The sequence below is a fragment of the Dendrobates tinctorius genome, unplaced genomic scaffold, assembly GCF_039654945.1.
Source record: "Dendrobates tinctorius isolate UK_male_01 unplaced genomic scaffold, ASM3965494v1 ptg000023l, whole genome shotgun sequence".
Classification (NCBI taxonomy): Eukaryota; Metazoa; Chordata; class Amphibia; order Anura; family Dendrobatidae; genus Dendrobates; species Dendrobates tinctorius.
Window position 1 is genome coordinate 9,773,795 of NW_027361691.1, and position 27,149 is coordinate 9,800,943.

Consider the following 27,149-nt stretch of genomic DNA (forward strand, 5'->3'; position numbering starts at 1 on the left):
GCACTGATTATTGGGGGGTGGCTGGCACTGATTATGGGGGGGTGGCAGGCACTGATTATCGGGGGGTGGCTGGCACTGATTATTGGGGGGGTGGCAGGCACTGATTATCGGGGGGTGGCAGGCACTGATTATCGGGGGGTGGCTGCACTGATTATTGGGGGGTGGCTGCACTGATTATTGGGGGGTGGCTGGCACTGATTATTGGGGGGGTGGCAGGCACTGATTATCGGGGGGTGGCTGCACTGATTATTGGGGGGTGGCTGCACTGATTATTGGGGGGTGGCTGGCACTGATTATTGGGGGGGTGGCTGGCACTGATTATTGGGGGGGTGGCAGGCACTGATTATCGGGGGGTGGCTGCACTGATTATTGGGGGGGTGGCTGCACTGATTATTGGGGGGGTGGCTGCACTGATTATTGGGGGGTGGCTGGCACTGATTATTGGGGGGGTGGCAGGCACTGATTATCGGGGGGTGGCTGCACTGATTATTGGGGGGTGGCTGCACTGATTATTGGGCGGTGGCTGGCACTGATTATTGGGGGGGTGGCAGGCACTGATTATCGGGGGGTGGCTGCACTGATTATTGGGGGGGGTGGCTGCACTGATTATTGGGGGGTGGCTGCACTGATTATTGGGGGGGTGGCAGGCACTGATTATTGGGGGGGTGGCAGGCACTGATTATTGGGGGGTGGCAGGCACTGATTATCGGGGGGTGGCTGCACTGATTATTGGGGGTTCCGCACTGATGCTGGGCCGCAGTCGGGGTCTCCAGAAGCCGCAGGCAGTGTGCAGTCTCCTGCGGCTTCTTCCCTCCGCCATCCTCGTGCGCGCCCCCGGCGTCCTTGTCCCCCAGGGCTTTGTACGGCAGTAACCTCGGCGGCGGGGCAGACCTTTACTCTCCTTCCAGCGGGGACTAGGACGCCGCCTCCCCTGCTCCACACTCCTCCTTCTCCTCCAGCAGGGAAACATGGCGGCGCACAGCAAGTCCATTCCGCACAGCTGCTATGAGATCGGGCACACATGGCACCCGTCCTGCCTCGTCTCCTACCTGCAGATCACACAGGGCGCCATGGAGGAGTCCCTGAAGATCTACGCGCCCCTGTATCTGGTGAGAGCTGGGAGGGGATGCAGCTGACAGCCGGGAGGAGGAGGAGGGAGCAGGGTGTAAGGAAGCCGAGGAGGGCCAAACGCGGCTGCAGCTCCTCCGGTCACTTACTGTACACTGGGCCTCGTATGTCACAAACGGCTACATTGCGGCAATAGCATCCAATCATCTGCCGGCTTTCATATTCACACTGCCAATCAAAACGTTCCTTTTGATATTTACCCTGCCCTGGGAAAAAATGAAAGCTGCATGTTGATTGGTTGCTATGGAAGGTCTGTTTGTAATGACATGGCAACTATTACGCTGAAAAACTAAGTCTTGAATGCTCCCTTACAAATGATGACGCATCAATGCTTGGACATTTAGTAAACTGTCCCTAGCTCACCTATAGTAAATGGAAGCACCAACCCCAGTGACTGCTATGGAGAACCCTCTATAGAATGCAACCAATAGGGTTGTAGTTTACATTTGCCACAGGGCCTTTGAAAAATGGAAACTGGAATCTGATTGGTTACTGTGGGCAACTGCTGCATTATTGTCAGCGCTTTATGGTCGGGTGATTAGCAAATATACCCTAAAGTCATGTTCAGACAGCCATATGTCACAGTCCATGCCTGCACTGACTGCGGGTCTCCTGAGCTGAAGTTAGAGCCTCATAGTCAAATAAAGTGCAGTTCGTTTCTGTTAGTAGACCAGGGCTCAGTCCGTATATGGACTGCGAAATATGGCCGTCTGATCCCACCCTAAGGCCGCGTTCACACATTCAGTATTTGTTAGCCAAGATGAGGAGTGGGTGATAAATGCAGAAGTGATGACGTGTTTCTATTAGGGGGCTTCTCATTGTGTTCCCGCACACGTTCAGTGGTCCCGTCGGGGCGTACGTCTCAACCCCCCCTCAAAACGGGATTGGGATGTATGCACCGACGGGGCCAGAGACATAATGGTGCTGACACAGTGAACCTGCCCTCTGCCGTGCGTCATTTTTGGCCGCATACGCCTACTGGATGCGCACACCCAGACGCAGTCTACCACATCTGAGCGGCCACCTCCTGTAGGTGTGCACGCTTGAAAATGATGCACGGAAGAGCGCACGTTCACTCTGCCAGCACCATTATGTCTATGGCCCTGTCGGTGCATACGTCCGAATCCCATTTTGCAGGGTTTTCAGACGTAAGCCATAACGAGGCCACTGAACGGGTGCTGGAACCAGGGCTGTGGAGTTGGTAAGCCAGACCTCCGACGCCTCAATTTCCATGACACCGAGTCCGCCAAAATGGGCTCTGACACCACAGCCCTGGCAAGGCTGTGGAGTCGGTCAGCCAAACCTCCAACTCCTCAATTTCCATGACACCGACTTCGACTCCACAACCCTGGCCGGAACGCAATGTGAAAGTATACTTATCTTCTCACTGTTCCACTTCTGGTTTTGGCTTACAAATACCTATGTAAAATACTGAACAAATACTGAACGTGTGAACGCGGCCTAAGGCTGAGGCTCCACGACGACTTTGGACACGACACTCATTGCATCGCCAAAGACTGCTGGGAATAACGAAAGCAAACAAGGACGCCTTAGGGTGAGTTTCCATGTAGTGCATTCCTTGCTCTTTGGACGGAGCGGAAACCCCTCTTCGCCCAAAGCCCCGCCCCCTTCTGTTCGCGCAGTGCTTCCTGGTGTGCCAATTGAACACATCCGGAATCGCCGCATCGTATACATAGAGTAGGCTATTTACCTTGCAGAGACGGAGCGTTTCCGCAAGGTAAACAGACATGCTACGTTCTAAAAAGACGCGCCGCATGCTACATTCTAAAAAGACGCGCCGCATGTCCGATTTCATGGGTGTGTCACCCGCGTATTAGGACGCATAGTGGAGATGGGGTTTCATAAAATCCCCTCCACTATGCTGTAACATCTTAAACGCAGCTGGCGCCTTAGTCTGATATTGCGACTTGAGGTCGTTCTGATTGCAAAAGTTTAACTTCTTAGATAACGCTATCAATTCATGACTATGGCGTTAAAGAGGTTGGAAATAGTGGAGAAGGGCAGTCGGGGGATCTTCTAAAGACCCCTTGTATACAGTGCAATATTGTATTATTGCTGGATTTGGTGGACCTTGCGATCTGTTGAGAAAACTTGAGTAGCGATGAAGTTATGGGCGTTGCGAGACATTAACATCAGCCGGATCCTCACTGATCGGACAATGCCAATTGGCAATCATCTTCCTGCATTTTATTTTATGTATGTACAGTGGATGTGATCGTGTTTATCCCTTAATTGTATAAGTATTCACATATGAGAATCTCTGGTGACTCTGTACATTAATCTCCCATGGGTTACATTTATTGCTCAGTTGTCAATGTTTCTAGGTGACTGGTCACAGTCCACAGGTCACAGATAACGACAGAAGAAAGGTATTGGTTCACCCCGGTCAAGGTGACGAAAGTTCACTTTCTAGTGAAGTCAGTCTAGTTCACATAGGTTTATGAATGCTCGTTTCCCTTATTATCGACCTTAAAGGGTTTGTCTATTCTTGTACACTTATGGCATATCCATGTGGGACCCCCGTATATACTTATGGCATATACTGTATATATTTGACATATATAATGTATGACAAATATACGCATTATATGGAGAAAAATGTGTGCCCCCTCCACATTCCCCCTACAGAACCTTTTCTGACCTCCCATTCTATATCGATAAACATTAATATGGAGTCGGCCCCCCTGCAGATGTTAGGGAGAGAATCTCCATACTAGGTCATCCCAAAGGTGTTCTATGGGCTTGGGGTCCATGCTCTGTGTGGCCGCTTTTGTTCTTCTACCAAACTCCCGCAACCATGTCTGTTTGGACCTTCTGCACTGCGCACAGTTATGGGGAACAGAGAAGGGTCTTCCCCAAACTGTTCCCACAAAGCTGAAGCAACAATTGTCCACAATGCCTTGTGCTGAAGGTTAAGGCTGGAGTCACACATAACGACTCACCAGCGGTCCTGACAACGATATCAATGTGTCAGGATCGCTGGTGAATCGCTATGTGATCGCTGGTGAGCTGTAAAACAGGCAGCTTCACCAGCGATCAGCACAGCGACGCCGAGCGCGCGGCATCACTGTGCACGTTAGTAACCAGCGTGCTGATGCAGGAAGCTGGTAACTAACATACACATCGGGTATCTAAGGGACGCACGTCCCTTGGATACCCGATGTGTACATTAGTTACCAGCAGATCGCTGGTCTCCTGCCTGTCACACGCAGCGATGCGTGGTGGCCAGCGGGAGACCAGCGAACAAAAAAAGTCCTGGCCTTTTCTGCAGCGATCAGCGATACCGGCAGGGGGGCTGCAACTAACACAATGGTTTTTAACAGGGAAAAATGCAAAGTACTACATCTGGGCAATAAAAATGAAAAAAGCATGTACAGAATGGGAGGAATAGGGCTAAGGCCTGTTTCACACATCAGTTTTTTCTGTCAGTTGTAATCCGCCAAAATGGCGGAAAACGGATCCACCTGCGTACGGACATCCTGTTGACGGATCCGGCGAAGGAAGAAATTTAAAGGAACCGCTGTCTGGGGAGGAGAGAGAGAGAGATCCGGCCAGCCAGAAAAACGTTGCATTGTTCGTCCAGTCTTGTCAGCGGACTCCAAAATCTTGGCGGATCCACCAAAAAACGGATCCAACGGATGGCCATCCGTCAAGATCTGCCGGTAATGCAAGTCTATGGGGAAAAAAACGGATCCGCCAAGAAAAATGGCGGATCCGTTATTTTTGCAAAATGGCGGATCTTGACTGATGGAGACAAACGGATGTGTGAAACTACCCTAAGCAACAGCACATGTGAAAAATACTTCGGTATACTAATAGATCACAGACTGATCATGAGCCAACAGTGTGATGCAGCAGCAAAAAAGGCAAATACAATTCTAATAATAATAATAATACATTTTATTTCTATAGCGCCGACATATTCCGCAGCACTTTACATTTCAGAGGGGATTTGTACAGACAATAGACATTACAGCATATCAATAATCACATAGACTATAACAAATACCAAGAGGAATGAGGGCCCTGCTCGCAAGCTTACAGTCTATGAGGAAAGAGGTAGACAGGAAAGGTGGGTGGTAACAGTTGCCCTGATTGTATGGACCAGCAATAATGTTAAGTGTGTAACAGTACAGACACAGAGGGCTAATGGATGCATAAAGCATGTGGGAACATGATGCGGGGAACCTGGTAATGGTAAAACTTTTGACTGTGCCACCCAGGGATAGATTAGGTTAATGTGTTGAGGCGGTAGGCCAGTCTGAATAAATGCGTTTTCAGGGCGCGCTTAAAATTGTGGGGATTGGGGACTAATCGTATTGACCTGGGAAGTGCATTCCAAAGAATTGGCGCGGCACGTGTAAAGTCTTGGAGACGGGAGTGGGAGGTTCTGATTATTGAGGATGCTAACCTCAGGTCATCAGCAGAATGGAGGGCGCGGGTAGGATGGTATACTGAAACAAGGGAGGAGATGTAAGGTGGTGCTGAGCCATGGAGGGCTTTGTGGGTGAGGTTAGTAAGTTTATATTGAATTCTGTAGTGGATGGGTAGCCAGTGTAATGACTGGCACAAGGTAGAGGCATCGGTGTAACGATTGGTGAGGAATATGATCCTGGCTGCAGCATTCAAGACAGATTAGAGAGGGGAGAGTTTGGTAAGAGGGAGACCGATTAGAAGAGAGTTACAATAGTCGAGACGAGAATGAATAAGAGAAACAGTCAGAGTTTTTGCGGAGTCAAAAGTAAGAAAAGGTCGAATTCTAGAAATGTTTTTGAGGTGCAGATAACAAGAGCGAGCCAGTGATCGTATTTGTGGGGCAAAGGAAAGCTCGGAGTCAAGTATGACCCCAAGACAGCGGGCATGTTGCTGGGGAGTAATGGTGGAACCACACACGGAAATGGCAATGTCGGGTGTAGGTACATTAGTAGCGGGAGGAAACACAAGGAGTTCAGTCTTTGACAGGTTCAGTTTCAGATATAGTGAGGACATGATATTAGACACAGCGTTTAGACAATCGCCGGTGTTTTCTAGAAAGGCTGGTGTGATGTCAGGAGAAGAAGCGTATAATTGGGTGTCATCAGCATAGAGATGGTACTGGAAACCAAATCTACTGATTGTTTTACCAATAGGGGCAGTGTACAAGAAGAAGAGGAGGGGGCCTAGAACCGATCCTTGGGGGACCCCAACAGTAAGGGGAATGTGAGAGGAGGAGGAACCGGCAAAAGATACAGAGAAGGAGCGGTCAGAGAGATAGGAGGAGAACCAGGAGAGAGCGGTGTCCTTGAGGCCAATGGAACGGAGCATAGTGAGGAGGAGCTGATGATCCCCAGTGTCGAATGCTGCAGAGAGATCCAAGAGAATTAGCATGGAGTAATGACCATTTGATTTAGCTGTTAGTAGATCATTAGAGACTTTAGTGACTAATTCTAGGATGTATTAACAGAAGCATACAGTCTAGATCACGTGAAGTCATTATTGCCCTCTACTCCTCTTTGGTCAGACCTCATCTGGAATATTGTGTCCAGTTTTGGGCACCACATTTTAAAAAAGACATCAACAAACTGGAGCAAGTTCAGAAAAGAGCAACAAGAATGGTGACCGGACTGCAAACCCTGTCTTATGAGGAAAGGTTGCAGGATCTGGGAATGTTTAGTTTGCAAAAGAGAAGACTGAGAGGAGACTTAATAGCTGTCTACAAATATCTCAAGGGCTGTCACATTGTAGAAGGATCAACTTTATTCTCATTTGCACAAGGAAAGACTAGAAGCAATGGGATGAAACTGAATGAGAGGAGACACAGATTAGATATTAGAAAAAACTTTTTGACAGAGTGATCAATGAGTGGAACAGGCTGCCACGAGAGGTGGTGAGTTCTCCTTCAATGGAAGTCTTCAAACAGAGGCTGAACAGATATCTGTCTGGGATGACTTAGTGAATCCTGCTTTGAGCAGGGGGTTGGACCAGGAGGTCCCTTTCAACTCTACCATTCTATGACTGGCAGCATTCACACCAATTATAAAGACAGCAAATTTTTATCCCTAACGGAACTCCTTTATCCAGCTAGAAAACGGAGCAACAGGTCAGATGCTTAACCTCCACTCCATTTATTCTCTATGGGACTGTCATATAATGCCTGGTGCAACACTTGAGCCCCATAGGGAATTAATAGAGCGATAGATGAGCATGCGCTGTGACCCTCCATTCTATTTGGTTGAAAAGAGTCCCTTTCTGCCAATTGCTGCACACCCTCACCAATCAGTAACTTATTTCCTAACTTACGGATAGGAGATAGTTTGTTTTCACTGGAAAACCATTTTAATTGCATCATTAGAAATTCTGGCCTGAAATCGGAGGATGAGTGTGTAATAGAGCTCATGGCACGAGCCATCCCTTATACAATCCAGCCTTGTTGGGAAGGAAAGCATGGATCAGGCACTGCTCTTGTCTGGTTGAAGCAGAAGCTTGAACTAAACTCCGATCCAGGGTTGTTGGAATCTTTTTGCTCATTGATAGTGTTAGGAACGGCGGAACGCACTAAATAAATAAATAATAAAGTGCGTTCGCCGCTCGGGGTCCACCGTGCAGAAGGTCTTAACACTGCTGCTAAATAATGGCGAACACTAAATATGGCGGTATTATTGCACGCGGGTTGGACGTCACCCGGTGTGCGCTGAGCATACTCTGTTAGCTTCACAGAGACGCCTAAGGTATTAACATAAATCCTGAGTCTGTTGGACTCACAGGTCTCAGAGAAGTGCACGCACAGTATAAGGTCACAGGAGCTGAACCCTAGGCAGAGGGACAGATTCCGTCTAGACCTACCGTGCATGCGGCGTCGCAACTGTGGACGCCAAGAGGAGCTGCAGACTGCAGCACGGCGACAGACACTGCCGCTAATCAACAATGCCCGATAGCTGGCGCACTGTCGGACGCTAGCGCTGTAGTGGCTTGTAGCTTGCCACTAGCTGGCGCTGACTCTAAACCGAAGTCCCTATACACACTCGTAATATCAGAGGGAGGGGATTCTTTATGAGTCATTCGCAGGTTCATTCATCCATCATCATTCACACAGTAGCAACTAGAGACTATACCAGCGCATGGCCGAGAGGCCATGCGGACCTTTTATAGCCGTGCGCTTCCGGGACCTTCCATATCTCTGAGATAGACCAATGAGATCAGGAGAAGGACCTGAGCATGTGACTCCCGATCTCCAATGGGAGATCGTCTCGTGAGCATGCCCAGTAGCGTAACGAAAGGACTGTATTGCTATTGCTGACCCAAAGGTGGCAGCAACAGCCAGACCCACAGAGCAGGTCTGGGCAGAGCATCTGGGACGCTGAGACTGCTGAGCAATCTCCTCTGCGGTCAATAGACAATGAGAGACCGCAGAATGTGAGGCTCTGGATTCCTGCTGAGCCGCTGCAGGAACCCGACGCCTAACAGATAGTTGCATGCCTTGTAGTTTGCTACGATAGTTATTACTTAAAACTTTCCTTATTGAAAAAAATAACCAAGTATGGGATTGGGAAGGCTACGTTTAGGTGGATTCATAACTGGCTGAGTAATCGTACTCAAAGAGTGGTAATAAATAGTTGCATATCCAATTGGAAGAGTGTTCCAAGTGGGGAACCACAAGGCTCTGTCCTGGCCCCAGTGTTGTTCAACATTTTTATAAATGATCTAGATAAGGGAAAATAAGGTAAACTGATCAAATTTGCAGATGATACGTAGCTAGGAGGGATAGCTAACACTAGAGAAGACAGAGAAAGGATTCAGAAGGATCTAGATAAGCTTGAACAATAGGCAGTGACTAATAGAATGGTATTTAACAGGGAGAAACGCAAGATTCTACATCTGGGCAAGAAAAATGAAAATGATATCTACAGAAGCGGAAGAATAGAACTAAGCAACAGCATGTGTGAAAAAGAAAAGGGTATACTAATAGATCACAGACTGCACATGAGTCAACAGTGTGATGCAGGAGCAAAAAAGGTAAACACAGTTCTTGGATGTATTAAGAGAAGCATAGAGTCTAGATCACGTGAAGTAATTAACCCCCCTCTACTCTTCCTTGGTCAGGCCTCATCTGGAATACTGTGTCCAGTTCTGGGCACCACAATTTAAAAACTGGAGTGAGTTCAGAGAAGAGTGACCAGACTGCAAATTATGTCCTGTGAGGAATGGCTAAAGGATGTGGGAATGTTTAGCTTGCAAAAAAGAGGGCTAAGAGGAGACTTAATAGCTAGCTACAAATATCTAAAGGGCTGTCACAGTGTAGAGGGATCATCCGTATTTTCATTTGTACATGGAAACACGAGAAGCAATGGAATGATACTGATAGGGATAAGATATAGAAAAAAGTTTTTGATAGTAAGGTCAATGAGTGGAACAGGCTGCCACGAGAGGTGGTGAGTTCTCCTTCAATGGAAGTTTTCAACCAGAGGCTGGACAGACATCTGTCTGAGATCATTTAGTGCACTGAGCAGGAGTTTGGACACGATGATGAGGTCCCTTCAAACTCTACCATTCTATGATTCTACTGGATGAAGATTATAGAAGTTATCACTGGAATAAGAAAACCGAAGATCTTACTTGAGCAAGACTGTGAAAATGTTTATTTGGCCTACCATGAAAAACAGTTTCTGGAAATGAAAAATTCCTCCAAAAATCCTGAAGCAGTTTTCACTTCAAAACTTGCAGTTGTTGACCGCCTGAAAATCTTGGTGTGTATCCCGAAAAGTTTTCATGACTGGTCCTTGACTAAGAAATTTCTTATTTTGGGACCATACCAATTTTCTTCACGCCTGATGTCCCCCATAGCGGCATTGTTGGTGTGCGTACAAGTAGCGGACCAGACCGATGTCCACATTCTTCACTGTTTTTTTTTTTTTTTTTGTGATTATGAATGACTTTTTCTTTGTTTTTCGATCCAGCCAAATTTACATTCCTCTGCACCCTGTAAATGTCCTTTTTAGGTCTGGTTTGTATATGGCTTCCAGCTTTTCTTTTGGCTGTATGAACCATTAAATGCGTAATTCATTTTTCCCTTTTTTACTCTTGCCGAAGAAGTTGCAGATAAGTCCCCATCATGCGTCATCACCACTACTTATTTAAAAAAAAAAAAAAAATCACAAATCTATCAGGTCCAGTGTTACATGGTCCAGCTATCCTCACACAAGGCGGAAATAGAAATGATGAGCACCGTTGGATATGGATGTCGAGGTGGTCAATGATCCTGATCGGGGATCACTTCTGTGACATCCAAGGGATTGTCTACATCAGTGTTTCTCAACTCCAGGCCTCAAGACCCACCAACAAGTCAAGTTTTCGGCTTTCCTTAGTATTGCACAGGTGATAATGTCATCACCTGCTCAAGCATTAACAGCATCCCCTGTGGAATGCTAAGGAAATCCTGAAGACATGACCTGTTGGTGGGTCTTGAGGACTGGAGTTGAGAAACACTGGTCTACATGGTTCTACCATAACGGTTTACTGAGTGCCCGTTACAGTCCTCTAAGACATCATTTAGGAGCGATGGCTGCCTATCAGAGGATTTCGGCACTATGATAAGCCCACATTGAGTTAGCCAGCGACACATGCTCGGCACTGGTTTTTTGGTTTTTTTTTTTAAACGTGTAGATAAAATTTGTAAAATTCCACCCATTTTACTGCCACTGTACTGCCACATCTTTGCACCCCAAGGTTGGAGCAGAAATTTTGCAGCATATGCACTGGGTGTGAATATAACCGTAAAACTGATCTGCCACCAGTAGAGTCGGCGCCAAACGATTTGCAGGATCCACTCCATCTGCCACGTCTGTAATCTTTGGACGCTAGTCGGGATCCCTAAAAAAAAAATAAAAATCGTGTCTTGCCTCCTGACATCCCGGGCTGTTGTTTTGATTAGTCAGGCCTGGTACGACGTCTCTTGTTAGTCGCTACCATGATATGGCGCCAGGCTGACAAATCGAAAGCGGAGCGGTGTGAGAGGCGATTCAAAGGGTTTCCAAATTCCAGTCCAGTGGCCACAAATTTCTGACGTGGTCCTGCAAATGGAAACCCTTTGAATCGTCTAGTCTTCAGTTTTCCCTCCCCCCCAAAAAAATGCTTACATTATTAAACAGATCTTTTAGACCTCTTGAGATATAATAAATATCTAATCTATGATTTGTAATATACTAAAGATTTAAATTAAAAAAAAATAATATTTGTTAGGCTAAAGCAGGGTTCCCCAACTCCAGTCCTCAAGGCCCACCAACAGATCATGTTTTCAGGATTTCCTTTGTATTGCACAGGTGAAGCAATTATCACCTGAGCAATACTAAGGAAATCCTGAAAACATGATCTGTTGGTGGGCCTTGAGGACTGGAGTTGGGGAACCCTGGGCTAAAGGATATGAATGCCTTTGAGGCCATTTTTTCAGGCTCGATCAAAAATTTTGGCAAACTTGCCAGATTCCTTGAGACGAGTGTGTAATAAGCTTACCGTCAGGATTCAGTTGTATTTGCAAGTTTGAGCAGTCACTACATGAACGCAAGTATGACATATGCCGACTAGCTTCTCTTCCATGGAATACTGGAATATTGAGAGAAGACGGAAAATGAACTAGTCTCCACGTGAGATTTTTGCGGTCAAGTAATGACTGCTTGAACCCGCAAGCAGAGCTAATTCCTAACTATGTATGTAGAAAACCTGGAAAACCCCTTTAAATGCATGTGTTTGGGGCTAGAAATAATTTTTGAGTTTCATTAGAAATTTGCGAATTGCGGTGTGTAGAATGAGTCATCTAAGAGTTCATCAGTGGTTTCTTAGGTTGGGCCATCAAGAGTCAATTCTTTGAAGCCCATTTAATGACAAAATAAGCTCGGTCCTTTAAAGATTGAACATTTTTTGGTATTTGCATTTTGAAAGTTTTATTTCCTGTCCTGTATTTTTGGAGATTGCTTTGTAAAAAAAAACAAAAAACCACAAGGCATTTCATAACCCGGCTTTATTGCTTTCCATGGGTTTGGATGCCGGTTGTAACTAATTCCCACCACTTTCCAAAACTTTTATGTGGATTTAACGAGGGCGCTCGGCTCGTACGTCGATGGGTGTGTAATCCTAGCAACTTGTTGGTCACACAGATCATCATGATGGGCTTTAGTAATGAAGATTTGATACTTTAGCTGGAGCAGACCGTGTTGTGGAAGCCAGGAACAACAGGATGGTGGTCATCACCACCCAACTAATGGTCATTACTTCGAAAAATTGGATTCATTTATTGAGAACCCAATTATTAGTTATCCGTAGGACCCGGTAGAGGCAGATATACCTTCTGCCAGAGGGAATTATATGTTGTGAACTGTAATTTTCTATGAAGTTTTTTTTTTCTTTTTTTTTCTTTTTTTAGAAAAGAACAGCGCTAGGTAGAACAGAATTGTTCTGTGGTATGAGAACTTTTCACAAATTACAGAGAAAAAAAAAATCCTTTTTTTTTTTTTTCTATACACATTTTTGACTCCATGTCCAATGATTAGTGTAAATTTACTGTTATAAAGTGGTTGAATCACTCTTATATATTTTTTTTTTCTTATAAATCGGAGCCTTAAATTGATAGAACATGAAATATATTTTTATCATTAACATTTCTAAATTTTTCTAAATTCCTATCTTGAGATCACGGGAGTGAAGATGAGCATGCTTAAGGCCCCGTCTCACTAAGCAATCTCGGTAGCGAGATCGCTGCTGAGTCACAACTTTTGTGACGTAACAGCGATCTCACCAGCGAGATCGCTGAGTGTGACAGCGATCAGCGAGCGGCCCCCCTGCCGGTATCGCTGATCGCTGGAAGAAACCTCTGGACATTTCTTTGGTCGCTGGTCTCCCGCTGGCCAGCACGCATCGCTGTGTGTGACAGGCAGGAGACCAGCGATCAGGTGTAAAAAATAATAAAAAAAATAAAAAATATAGTTATTCTCACCTTCCAACGTCGCGTTCAGCCATCCCGCCTCTCTCCACGCTCCGGTCCCAGTGATCCTTTGCACGAATGACCGCAAGACTTTGTTATCCCGCGAGACTGTGACATCTCGCGGTCATTCTCGCAAAGGATCACTGGGACCGGGAGCGTGGAGAGAGGCGGGATGGCTGAACGCGACGTCGGAAGGTGAGAATAACTATATTTTTTTTATTTTGATTCTATTTTTTACAGGATGGCCAGCGATGCCGGGCGCTCGGCATCGCTGTGCTGATCGCTGGTGAAGCTGTCTGTGTGACAGCTCACCAGCGATCACATAGCGATTTACCAGCGATCCTGACACCTTCATATCGGTGTCGGGATCGCTGGTAAGTCGCTTAGTGTGACGGGGCCTTTAGTTTCGGTTCCATTTGTTGATTTTGTTCCAGTCAATTGCTTCACCTGGCTGTTTTTGTCAGTCCCTTAGAGGATGAATTGAGCAAAGTCTACCTCTATAGGATAAAGGATAGCTTTGATTATCTGGGGGGAATAACCCTTTAATTAACGTACCCACTTAAAAGTTGTCTCATTATCTGTCTTTATGAGCTCATCGCTCCCCTGCCTGTGCTTCTTGTTTACCAGTGACTGTGCCTGATCGGTTTACAATTTGGGCCAGCGGCATAGTTATACCGCTGGTCCGGGATGTTCACTCTCTAGTGTTACTGGCAAAGGTAACTTTTCCTCTACAGTATCGGAGGAGCATAGAGGGACTGAAATTACTTGGATTTTACTATTGGAAAGATCTCGTAAGTGCTGCACTCTTTGCCCAGGAGACCAGCGATGTCCCTTAACTTGGGCATAGCGGTGTAAATTTTAAACTAAAAGTCCCCCCTTTCTTGAGAACGGAGTTTGAAACTGGAGTTGAAACAGTTCTACCCAACTCCAACCTAGGCTAACTCCAACTCCACAGCCCTGGTTTACAGAGACCCACGTAGGTCCAAATTTCCTCTAAATTTATCATGAAATGGACAATATCCCTACATAGAATTTGTGAAAGCCAATCTGATAGATATGGATATTCTAAAAAATACCTTTCCCCAAAATTTTTTTCCTTAAGATGAATCATAGATACTTGATTGATGGAGGTTTGACCCCTACAGGGGTGGATCCAGGGTCATAACCTAGGGAGCCGTAGGAAACACAAGGTCACCCTGCTGCAGGTTTTGTATCTGTTGATGCATTTCTCTTCTCCCTTCTAACCATTCCAGCTCAGCTATCTTGATTCCGGTGTCATCTTGTTATCACCGACCACCGAGAGCCATATCTTGCTTTGGTTTTTCTTCAACCCTTTTTTTGTCCTTAATGGGTTAATAATCTGTGTACTTTTTTTGGGTATTTCTCTTGGACAACCCACATTTTGGAGGTTTAATTTCCTGTGTTGTATTTTGGAGAATGTTTTACCAAGAGCATAAACGTTGCTCAACCCGGCTTTATTGTTTTCTATGGGTTTGGACGCCGGTCGTAACTAATTCCCACTACTTTCCACTTTTTTTTTTTGGTTGGGTAAATTTAATGGGAACACTTGGCTTCCAAGTCTATGGGTGTGTAATCTTAGCGCTGGTCACACAGATCATCAACACTGGCCTTAGTAATGGAGATTTGATATTTTAGCCAGAGCAGGACGGGATGTGGAAGCCAGGAACAACAGGATGGTGGTCATCACCACCCAATTAATGGTCCTTACTTCCAAAAATGGACTCCTTCATTTAGAACCCAACCATAAGTTATCGATATGAGCTGGTGGATGGAAATAAACATCTGCCAGAGGGAAATGTGTCTCCTGGACTGTAATTAAGCTCTATGAAGCCTTACTGGAAGCTGGATTTTTTTTTTGTTCTTGAGGGGAATGGAATTGTTCTGCGGTTTGAGAACTTTTGTTGCCAAATTCACAAAAAAACTTTTAAAACAAAAAGAACAAAATTTGTCTGATTGTGCCACCAAGTTCAATTTATGCATATCCATATATGTTCAAACTTACGTTAAATATACATTAAGGGGGTCTTCCAGTTTTGAAGCTGGTCACATGCCCACCTCACTATTGTTCTAACCCAAGGTAGAATAAATATACATTTCGCATGTGATTTTTCTTTTTTGCTCAGGTGGCAGCCTTCCCCGATGAACCTGTCATCAGAGTAAACAGTATGATCCAGCTCTGTTAGCAATGTCTCATGTTCTAAAACTCGTGACGGTGCCTGCGCCCAGAGGGGCATGTACATGATGCTCATATGGCGGGCGCTACTGTTATCACCAGCTGGAGGGCAGGATGGGAGCTCGGCTAGTTTCATGGCACAATAAGATTTTTGGTATCTACTGTTCCTAGCTCTGTTCTTTAGAAAACACACACTCCCCAAATTGGAAGTATTGTACCACTGAAGCAATGGGGAAAATAAAAGGAAAACTCAAAAAACTTTTGAAAATGTACTTAATTTCAGGTATTCTATAAAGGCGTATTCCAGTTATGAAAAGTGATTACCAATTTTTGCCCATATACTGGATTGGTGATAATTGGTAGACCGGTGGGAATGGACAAATCGATTCACAGAACTGGTCTATTGGGTAGGTCAGTCATTTCTGGCGGCTGGATGGGAAACTTTTTACTTTCCGGGTTCTCCAGCGCGGCTTTTGATTAGAGAGGTTGGCGTGATGTCATCAGAGAATTGAGGCATGTTCATCTAATCAAAAGCCGGGGATCCCAGAAGATATTTGCAAGCCTTGTGTCCAGAGACTACTCACTTGGCAGACGGACTTTAGTCCAGTGAATAGATCTGCCCATCTTTAGTTTTTATACAACCTACATAACTGCCACTGATCACCAGAACAGATGGTCCGATATCTGGATCGGTGGTCAAGCATGCCCTCTACCATTATTTGTGCTTTCAATGGTACTGCTGAAGGTAGCCAAGCGTGATACTACTAAACCTCAAGATTAGCCACCACTCTGTCAGACAGGGAATTCAGTACTCCCAGTTCTGGTGATGGTCCCAATGGCCGTAACCCCCAATTGTTCATCTACATACCAGATAACTTTTCAAAATCGGAATACTGAAGGCTGCAGCTACTAAGCGGCTGCTGATTGGCTGCGGCATTCTTGTGACTTAACCATGTCAGCCGACTGGGAGACACAACATCGATATCAGAGGATTGACGTCGGTCCAGGAGGTAAGTACAGTATATGTTTTGGATTTTTTTATTCATGTTGGACATTTTAGCAGTTTAGGTGATGTCCAGTAATTCTCCTATAAATTATTAACAATTTTGGAGCATCAGTTACAGCCTGAAGACAGGGATGGCGCTATTTCTGAAAAATTTTTTTTTCTAATGTTAGACATCCCAAATAAATCATCCACTGAAGTTACCTAAAGAAAGAGCGTCTTCCATTAGCTTGTAGGCATTTCTGGGGGACTGGTTGACCTTACCCTGGGGGACTGGTTGACCTTACCCTGGGGGACTGGTTGACCTTACCCTGGGGGACCGGTTGACCTTACCCTGGGGGATCGGTTGACCTTACCCTGGGGGACCGGTTGAACCTTGACCTACATGCATTGTGATACAAACTAATGAGGTCCCTTCTCTTTTGGCCAAATTGTAGAGAACAGTAATGTATACCCCAATGTATGAATGACTCATGTACAGTGATGGCCGAAAGTGTTGGCACCGTTGAAGTTGTTACTGAAAATGAAGTATTTCTCCCAGAAAATAATTGCAATTACACATGTTTTGTTATACACATGTTTATTTCCTTTGTGCGTATTGGAACGACATTAGGTGATGTCACAACTCACCTCCTCCTGTACAATGACTGATAACACCTCTATATACAAGAGATAACACAGCATTCAACATTCACAATAGGTGATGTCATAGCCACCTCCTCCTCCTGTACAATGACTGATAACACCTCTATATTAAGTAGATAACACAGGATCCACCATTCCCAATAGGTGATGTCACAGCTCACCTCCTCCTGTGCAGTGACTGATAGCACCTCTATATACAGTAGATGACACAGGATCCACCAATCACAATATGATATCACAGCTCACCTCCTCCTTTTTCACAATGACGTTTGCACATGCTCATTAGATGCTTCAAATCAATAGATAGGCATACCTCCCAACTTTTGAAGAAGGGATAGAGGGACAAAGGTTGCGCACGCCGTGGCAAATTTTAGGCCATGCCCCTCCAACCACACCCATTTCACAACTAGTCACACCCATGTCCACGCCCCAACTGCACCCATTTCACACTGCTGATCACACTGACTGGTACTGAGGGCACAGTGGCTGGCATTATAGGCACAGTGGCTGGTACTGTTGGCACATTGACTGGTACTGGAAACGAAAGAACAGAGAGAGAAACAAAGAACAGAGAGGGAAAGACAGAGGGGAAGAAAGAACAGAAAGAAAGAAACAAATAAATAGAGGGGAAAGAAAGAGAGAACAGAGAAAGAAAAAAAGAACAGAGAGAAAGAAAGAGGGGACAGAATAAAAGGACAGCGAAAGAAAGAACAGAGAGAAAGAAAGGAAGAACAGAGAGAGAGAAAGAACAGAGAGAAAGAAAAAAATTACAGAGAGAAAGAGGGAAAAGAAAGAAAGAACAGAGCGAAAGAAAGAACAAAGAGAAAGAAAGGGGAAAGAAAGAGGGGAAAGAGAACAGAGATGGAGAGAGAAAGTGGGGAAAGAAAGAAACAAAGAAAGAGGGGACAGAAAAAAGAACAGAGAGAAAAAAGAAAGGGAAATAAAAGAACAGAGAGAGAGAGAGGGGGCAGAAAAAAAGAACAGAAAAAAAGAGGGGAAAGAAAGAAAGAACAGAGAGGGAGAAAGAACCGAGAGGGAGAAAGAAAGGGGAAAGAGAACAGAGAGAGAAAAAGAAGGGAAAGAAAGAACAGAGAGGAGAGAAAAAGAACAGAGAGAAAAGAGAAAGAGAAGAAAACGAAGAGGGAGAGAGAAAGAACAAAGAAAGAAAGAAGGGAAAGAAAGAACAGAGACAGAGAGAGAGTGAACAGAGAGAGAGAAAGAACATAGAGAAAGAAAGAGGGGAAAGAAAGAGAACAGAGAGAAAGAGGGGAAAGAAAGAACAGAGAGAAAGAAAGAGGGGAGAGAAAGAAAGAGGGGAAAGAAAGAACAGAGAGAAAGAAAGTGGACACAAAAAAGAACAGAGAGAGAAAAAAAGAAAGGGGAAAGAAAGAACAGAGAGCAAGAGAGAAAGAAAGAGGGAAAATAAAGAGCAGAGAGAGAAAGAAAGAGGGGAAATAAAGAGAACAGAGAGAGAGAGAAAGGAAGAACAGAGAGCGAAAGAAAGAACAGAGAGAAAGGAAGAGGTGAAAGAAGAGAGAAACAGAAAGAGAAAGAAAGATTCTATGAAGATACTATAGCAGCCCAGCTTCCATTGTAGTGCCCACCTGAACCTCCCGGTGCAGGACATATCATGATCCGCTCACATGGCCGGCATCCCCGATTCCAAGGCAATCCCGCTGTCCGCGCTGTCGGAGGAGGACACTGTGATGGATATGAAGCATTCCCATTCCCTGAAGTGCCTCCATGGTTCCGTCACAATGTCCTCCTGAAATTACCTCATTTCCGGTCAGCTTCCAGCACGTCACTTCAAGTGGAACGTCACATGCGAATTTTAAAGTGCTCCTCGGGGCTCCACCGTGTACTCCTGTGTGCGCGGGAAAAGTAACCTCCCGGCCGGTGCAGTGGGGCAGACTCCAAATCGGGACTGTCCTGCTGGATCCGGGATGGTTGGGAGGTATGAATGCTCCCCACCATACACCTTGTACATGCACGGCTCCGCACACCTCATACACACACGGTTCCGCTTTGTATGCCTCGTACACACACAGCTCCACTTCATAAACCTCGTACACATGCGACTCTGCTCCGTACACCTTGTACACACGCAGCCACGCTCTGTACACCTTGTACACACATGGCTCCGCTCCATAAACCTTGTACACATGCAGCTTTGCTCCATACACCTCGTACACACGCGGTTCCACTCCGTACATCACGTACACACGTGGCTCCGCTCCATACACACGCAGCTCCGTACACCCCGTACACACACAGCTCCGCTCCGTACACACGCGGCTCCCCTCCATACACACGCGGCTGCTCTCCATACACACGCGGCTGCTCTCCATACACACGCGGCTCCACTCCATACACACACAGTTCTGCTCAGCTCCGTAAACACACGGCTCAGCTCCGTACACTTTGTACACACAAGTCTCCGTTCCGTATACCTCGTACACACATGGCTCCACTCCATACACCTCATACACACACTGCTCCGCTCCGTAAACCACATACACACGCGGCTCCGCTCCGTACACACGCGTGTCCGCTACATACACCTTGTACACACACAGCTCCACTCCGTACACCTTGCACACACTCTGATCCGCTCCGTACACCTTGTACACACATGGCTCCACTCCGTAAACCTTGTACACGTGCGGCTTTGCTCCATTTACCTCGTACACACTCAGTTCCGCTCTGTACACCTCGTACACACGCAGCTCCACCCTGTACACCCCGTCCACACACGGCTCCGCTCCATACACACGTGGCTCCACCCCATACACACACAGTTCTGCTCAGTTCCGTAAACATGGCTCAGCTCTGTACATTTTGTAGACACAGGGCTCCATTACGTACACCTCGTACACATATGGCTGCGCTCCATACACCTCATACACGGCTCTGCTCCTTACACCCTGTACACGCGCGGCTCAGCTCCGTACACCTCATACACACACAGCTCTGCTCCGTACACTTTGTACACACAGGGCTCCGTTCTGTACACCTCGTACACACATGGCTCCACTCCATACACCTCGTTCACACGCGGCTCCACTCCATACACCTCATGCACACACGGCTGCGCTCCATACACTTCATACATACACACGGCTCTGGTCCGTACACCCCGTACACGTGTGGCTGTGCTCCATACACACGGCTCTGCTACATCCACCCTTTAAACCCCTCCTGACCCCACACATAATCTTCCCTCATCCAGCACCATGACGATCAGCACAGCAGAGTCCTGCACACACTGAGGCTCCTGATCATGTGATCCCTGACTCCTCCCCTCCTGTGATCTCATCACAGGTCCTGTGCCACAGAATAGAACAGCCAGCCTAGCGACGTCATTGCTGGTTATAAGGGACTGTGGTGGGTCTCTGGGAGGGCGAGGATGGGTTCGGTGCATGGGGGGGTGCGGCTTATCTCCCTGCAGTGCGGGAAAAATAGAGTCCAGGGCGGGACGACGAGTGGGCGGGGCAAAAACGGGACTGTCCTGCGGAATCCGGGAGGGTTGGGAGCTATGGATAGGTTCTGAGTCTTGAGCATTGCTGTTAATGTACATGTGCATTTCCTTGAAACAGGAAGTTAGAGTCTAAAGCCCCAGTGGCCGGTGTGAGAACTGCAAGCTTTTTATTTTTTTTTTTTAATTAAGATTGTGATATTTAAGAAAAAATCCCAAAATTGAAAAAAAAATACAATACATGTAACACAAAAACCTCATGTAAACAATTAGTTTGGCAACACGTTCCCTTTAACGCCTGGCAATACATTGATAGCCAAATAAAAGGGTCTACTGAACGAACGGGTCCATGATTATCCTGGCACAATGTTTTCCATTGGCGGTGGGGTGGGCAGGGTGCCTATCATCACTCCGTTGCCCAAGGACTTACGTAAGCCTGGAGCCAGGCTTGTCCTCGTACATATTGGATTCTTCGCTGATCCCATTGGAGATGTCCCACACTTTTGGACATCTTTCTCATGGTGGGCAGAGTAGAAGTAGTGAGATACAATTGTAGCGCCTCAGAAAATATTAACATTTTGTCTTGTTCATAACCTTTTTCCCTGAAGGCCTCGGTATAGCATAACCTTTCCTGTCCATGTGTAATTGATTTGCTCTGGTTATAACCCCCTCCTTATATCATTTACATTAATCTCTGGCATCTTAAGAAATAAGAAGTCTGGAAGCCGAAGCCTATGCGAGAGGCAGAACGCTCTTATACCATATGAGTCACTTTATAACCCAACCTTCCTGATTGGTCTTCAAAAGTTTTGTATGGTCTCCTGAAAGTCACGGTAATGATCTAGGAATGTCCTAGGCGGTTCCTTAGCTGACAAAAGTTGGCAAAAGTTATCAACACTGCAAAAAAAAAAAAAAGGAGGCAGGATCCGATATCTCGAAATCTACTGGAGAAACTTCTTTAACTTTCTAGAAATGAGCGCGGACCGTGATGTTGTCGGGATCTGCCAAGTTTTATTTGCATCTGATTTTTTTTTTTTCTTCCCTTTTAAGAAGTAATCCAGTGAAAGACTGGGATTTCCAAAGTGAATTCCTTGCTTGAACTTAAATGTCTAAAAGCTGTCATAGTAGACAAAATAACAACTAATGCATTGTGCTTATACAAGGACTTTAAATTCCAGCGGGCTTTAACGTTCTGCATACAAGGATTGTGTTCTTGACAGAAGATTTCGGTGGGCTCAGCAGCGCTTTTGTTTCGTCGGCATTTTTCTCTGTCTCCGGAGACTGTATACAAGTTTCAAACTCTTGAGAAAGCCTTGTTCTGGTGTGTACACTATAGCACTGCAGGGTATACAACATAGCAACATAAATATCAAAACTTGAGAAAGTCTTGTTCCTTTATGTATACAATAGAGCGCTGAAGGGTATGTGAAAAAAAAAAAAAAAATTAAAACTTGAGAAAATCCATCCAGTGGATGAATAATAAATACTACGTGCTGGAATTCTATTTTAATATAATCAATAATATAATTGTGAATGAATATTAAAGGGAATCTGTCACGCCATTTTTGGACTATCAGCTGCCGGCACCGCCATCAGGGGATTATCTACAGCATTCTGTAATGCTGTAGATAAGCCCCCGATGTAACCTGAAAGAGAAGAAAAAAGTTGATTATACTCACCCTGGCGTTCGGTCCGGGCCGATGGGTGTCGACATCCGGTCCGGCGTCTCCCATCTTCATACGATGATGTCCTCCTCCTTGCTTCTCCCTCGGCTCCTGCGCAGGCGTACTTTCTTTGCCCTGTTGAGGGCAGCGTAAAGTACTGCAGTGCACAGGCGCGGGACCTCTCTGACCTTTCCCGGCACCTACGCACTGCAGTAGTTTACTCTGCCCCCAACAGGGCAGAGAAAGTACGCCTGCGCAGGAGCCGAGGGAGAAGCAAGGAGGAGGACGTCATCTCTAGAACATGGGAGGCGCCGGACCGCGACACCCACCGCACCCGACTCCGCCCCCAGGTGAGTATAATCTAACGTGTTTTTCTTATCTTTCAGGTTTCATCGGGGGCTTATCTTCAGCATTACAGAATGCTGTAGATAAGCCCCTGATAATAATAAATTTTATTTCTATAGCGCCGACATATTCCGCAGCACTTTACATTTCAGAGGGGACTTGTACAGACAATAGACATTAAAGCATAACAATAATCACATAGATCATTACAGATACCAAGAGGAATGAGGGCCCTGCTCACAAGCTTACAGTCTATGAGGAAAGAGGTAGACACGAAAGGTGGGTGGTAACCATTGCCCTGATTGTTTGGACCAGCCATAATGTTAAGTGTGTAACAGTACAGACGCAGAGGGCTAATGGATGCAAAAAGCATGTGGGAACATGATGCGGGGAACCTGGTTATGGTAAAACTTTTGACTGTGCCACTCAGGGATAGATTAGGTTAATATGTTGAGGTGGTGGCCGCAGCTTATAGGGCTAAAATGGGGTGACAGATTCCCTTTAAGTTTAAATGTAGCAGGAACCCCCCCGCTTGTACGCTATGGTCCCATCCGTTGTCTGTGGGACGAGCGGAGAAAGCGCTGTAGTTGGCTATCTTCAGCAGTCCTTGAAATACTGATTGGAGCCGAAGTGTGCATGTGCCTTACCATTCTGATGGGGCGATTTAAAGCCTCACAATTTTAATCGGTGGGTATCTGTCACGCTATGACGGCCTTCGGTAAGGAAGGGGGGGGCTCAAACTGTCCCTGGAACTGGGACCCTAACTGTGCCTATCCTGGGGATACTCTTGATGGTGGAGAGGCTTGAGTCTCCGATCTTACAATGCCCCTGTCCCCTTCCCCACTCTATGAGGCCTGGGACAGAAATGTAAGGTATACAAGACACAAAGGCAAAACAAGGATAAGAGAAAGCAACATACAAACACAAAAGTAGAGAGGTATATAAGGAAGGATAGGAATGCACCCACCAAATGGGAATAGGACAATAAGGAAAGCATATGCTCCAAAGCAGCACGCAACAATCTCCAGTAGCAGCACCAACCTCCTACTTAGCACAGCGACTCCAAGGAGCTAGGAAGCAAAGCTCTCGCTTGGCAAGGCAGAGAAGATCTGGCCAGGTTTCACAGGGAGAGGTAGTGACCAGATCAGAAGCAGCTGAAATGGAGCTGCAAGTTTCTGAACAGCATAGAAAGAGTCATTAACCTCTTCAGCACCAAAGGAAACCAAATCCATTTAACATGGGACACACACACAGGCTAAATGGAAGCTCCACGATTCACAATACTTAGTGATCTTCTAACCCCAGATCTCCCAGGAGGATGTCACCCACTCGTGACATTATCTCAGCATTCGGACCTTCACCGATCAGCAAGTTATCACCTATACTGTGGAGGAGTGGTCACTTGAAATGATTGGAATGACCCTTTAAAGGGTCAGACTGCCTTATGGGGTAGCCACCCTCAACAAGTAGGGTATTAAAAGCCAGCTTCTTCCTCCATATCCTTTTCCCAGGGACAATTGCTTAAGCGTTAAGTCTCCTTTTGGCAACTGACCATCTCCACAAATAAAAACCTCACGTATCGGTTTTCCTTTCCCAATACCACTTTTGTCAATTTGTAGAATAATTGTTACGTGTAATTGTGACGAGGTCAGCTTACGCTGAGTCGACTTTTCTTTAGAGTGGACCCTCTGGGTCGTGGCACCCACCCACCTTGGGCGAGCTGACCTTGTGAGGAACCACCCACTGTACAGGGAGTGTCAGGGGCAAGACCAAGGGGGTGAGCCACCACGACTTCTGTCACCAGACGGCCGGCTCAAGTAGACACTAGGTACGAGTGTCTGACGACAAGGACGAGCAGGAAGCAAGACAAGACAACACGTAAGTTCAAGGTATCTTCATTAAGACAACTTCAGGATAACATTCAGTGCAAAAACGTGAGAACAAGCAAGCACGGCAAGGTGCGTGCGTGGGCACGCCAAGGTCCATAGCATGGTACGTGCCAGGTGGCACGCCTGGGTACAGGCAAGGGCACAATGGCATCGGACTCCGGACAGCTGGCAACGATCGACATGATCAGGGCATCAGGCTGCGGATATCAGCTCCGGACATCAGGCCGCAGTCATCAGGCTTATGATCTCTGGCAGCGATCGGCAGGTCCCGGGCATCCGGCAGGCAAACCAGGGTTCAGGGAAGGAGGCCCGACAGATCTCCAGACATGGTGCGTGTTAGGGAACACGCCAAGGTCCAAGGCAGGATTCCAGGCAGGATGCGTGCTAGGGGCACACCAGGGCAAGGTGCAAGGCAGGGTGCGTGTGTAGGGGACACGCCAGGGTACAAAGCAGGTGCAAGGCAAGGTGCATGTGTAGGGGACACGCCAGGGTTCAAAGTCCAACATACAAGACAGGATGCCTGTGTGGAGACACGCCAAGGGACAAGGCAGAGTCCTGCGCGTGCAGAGGGGCACGCCAGGGTCAGGGTTCAAGGCAGAGTCCTGCGCGGGCAGAGGGCACGCCAGGGTCAGGGTTCAAGGCAGAGTCCTGCGCGTGCAGAGGGCACGCCAGGGTCAGGCTTCAAGGCAGAGTCCTGCGCGTGCAGAGAGACACGCCAGAGTCAGGGTTAAAAGCAGAGTCCTGCGCGTGCAGAGGGCATGCCAGGGACAGAGTACAGGCTAGGACCTGTGCGTGCGAAAGGGCACGACAGGGTACATGGCAAGACCTGTGCGTACTTTTACAGATGCACGGGGAGGTATGTCACGGGACAGGCGAGGACCTGCACATGCTAAGAGAGGAACACGTAAACACAGTGCAGAGACAGCATGAGTGCAAGGAAGCACAGAGAGCACGGCTGGGGCACTGGCTAGCTGGACGGGCTGCGGCACAAACAGGCGGGTAAGACTCCAGCGAACCCGACTGGGGCATAGCAGGTGACACAGCTGTCACTGACCGACGAGCAAGGCTGAGGCACAAGCAGGCGGGCATGGCTGAGGCACAAGCAGAAGGCTAGGAAGGCCAGATGCATGCAAAGGGCACACGAAGAAACAAAGCAAGGCAAAGCAAGAAACAAGGCAAAGCTAGGCATGGTACGGAACAATGAGCGGAACGTAGGCAGAAACACAGAGCCAGGTCAGAGCGAGAACAGAGCAAGCAGTGGAGCGTAGGCCGAATCCCAAAGCCGGGTCAAGGGAGAACCTTGAGACTAGCGTGGAAATGTGTAAGAGAGCACCATAGGACAGAGTCTAGCAGCGGAGCGTAGGCCGAAGCCCAGAGACGGGTCACGGCAGAACCTTGAAACTAGACATGGAATGTGCAAGAGAGCACCATAAGACAGAGTACGGAAAACCAGGCAGAGACGGAGAACGTGGAAGTACTACAAGGCTAAGCATAGCAAAGGCAAGACATGGCAAAGCAGGCAATGCAGAGAACACCGGAAGTACTACAAGTCCAAGCTTGACACGGACAAAACATGGCACGAGAGACAACACCAGACAAGGCACGAAACAAGAGGCAGAGTACAAGCACAGAGCGCGTGCAGAGACGCACTACAGAGCAGAGTGCAGGGGCATAGAATACAGGGAGCGACCGAGCAGACCAAGCAGCCATGCAGGGAAGCAACACGATACTCAGGCCCCGACCATAGGAAGGGGCGGTCTGATATAGCACCATAGCACCTGGACTTCTGGGTCACGATCAGGGAAGGACTTCCGGTTCAGATCCTCCAGGATCATAGAGAGCATTGCTAGATCAGACTGGGCTGAACCATAGAGAAGGTCACATGATCAGGGCTCCAGGAATACATAGAGGATTGCAGAATCAGACAGTGCTGGAACATAGGAAAGGTCACATGACCAGGGGCTCCAGGAATACAGAGGATTGCAGAATCAGAGTAGAGACGGGTGGTTACCTAGCAACAGCGTGCAGCCATGAGGTAAGGCGCGCGTGCTCACCGCACCAGGCATCTTGCAGCACGAGACATAACGGGCAAGAGAATTCAGTGCACGTGCACACCGCTCCAGGAGTCATGCGGCATACCAGACATGGCGGGCATGATAGTTCGGTGCACGTGCACACTGCTCCAGGGGTCATGCGGCATAACAGACATGGCGGGAATGACAGGCATAATGGACATGACAGGCATAACGAACATGGCGGGCATGACAGTAATAACATTTTTAAAATTGCTGAACTCGTGGGTAAGGCCGGTTTCACATTAGCGCATTTTCAGCGCGCGCACGGCCGGGGGTAGCTCCGCCCCCGATCCGGCTCTCTGCCCGGCGTGCCCGCCCCTTGCTTGTAGCGCCGCCTCCTAGCGGACAGCGGCGCCTGCGATCGGCGCACCCTATCTTTAGCATAGGGTGCGCCGATCGTGCGCAGGCCGTGCGCTATTTGCGCTTTGACCTGCGCTGCGCACTTTTGACGGTGCGCCGTGCGCGCCAAAATCAAACTTTTCGGATTTTGGCGCGCACGGCGCACCGTCAAAAGTGCGCAGCGCAGGTCAAAGCGCAACTAGCGCACGGCCTGCGCACGATCGGCGCACCCTATGCTAAAGATAGGGTGCGCCGATCGCAGGCGCCGCTGTCCGCTAGGAGGCGGCGCTACAAGCAAGGGGCGGGCACGCCGGGCAGAGAGCCGGATCGGGGGCGGAGCTACCCCCGGCCGTGCGCGCGCTGAAAATGCGCTAATGTGAAACCGGCCTAACCCAGTTTTTTTTTTTTCATGGCGACTGAC

General features: G+C 47.3%; 1 protein-coding gene across 2 annotated transcripts in view; it reads left to right on the forward strand.

The window, feature by feature from the left end:
- The first annotated feature begins 821 nt into the window (after window positions 1–821).
- TMEM135 (transmembrane protein 135) overlaps window positions 822–27,149 on the forward strand; it is a 443,538-nt gene continuing 417,210 nt past the window's right edge. Inside the window, exon 1 of one of the 2 annotated variants that reach the window (XM_073569250.1) lies at window positions 822–1,109. In XM_073569250.1, coding sequence (XP_073425351.1) covers window positions 969–1,109 — 141 coding nt within the window. In that variant the 5' untranslated portion in view covers window positions 822–968. The remainder of the gene's footprint in view (window positions 1,110–27,149) is intronic. The other variant, XM_073569251.1, reaches the window with a different exon arrangement.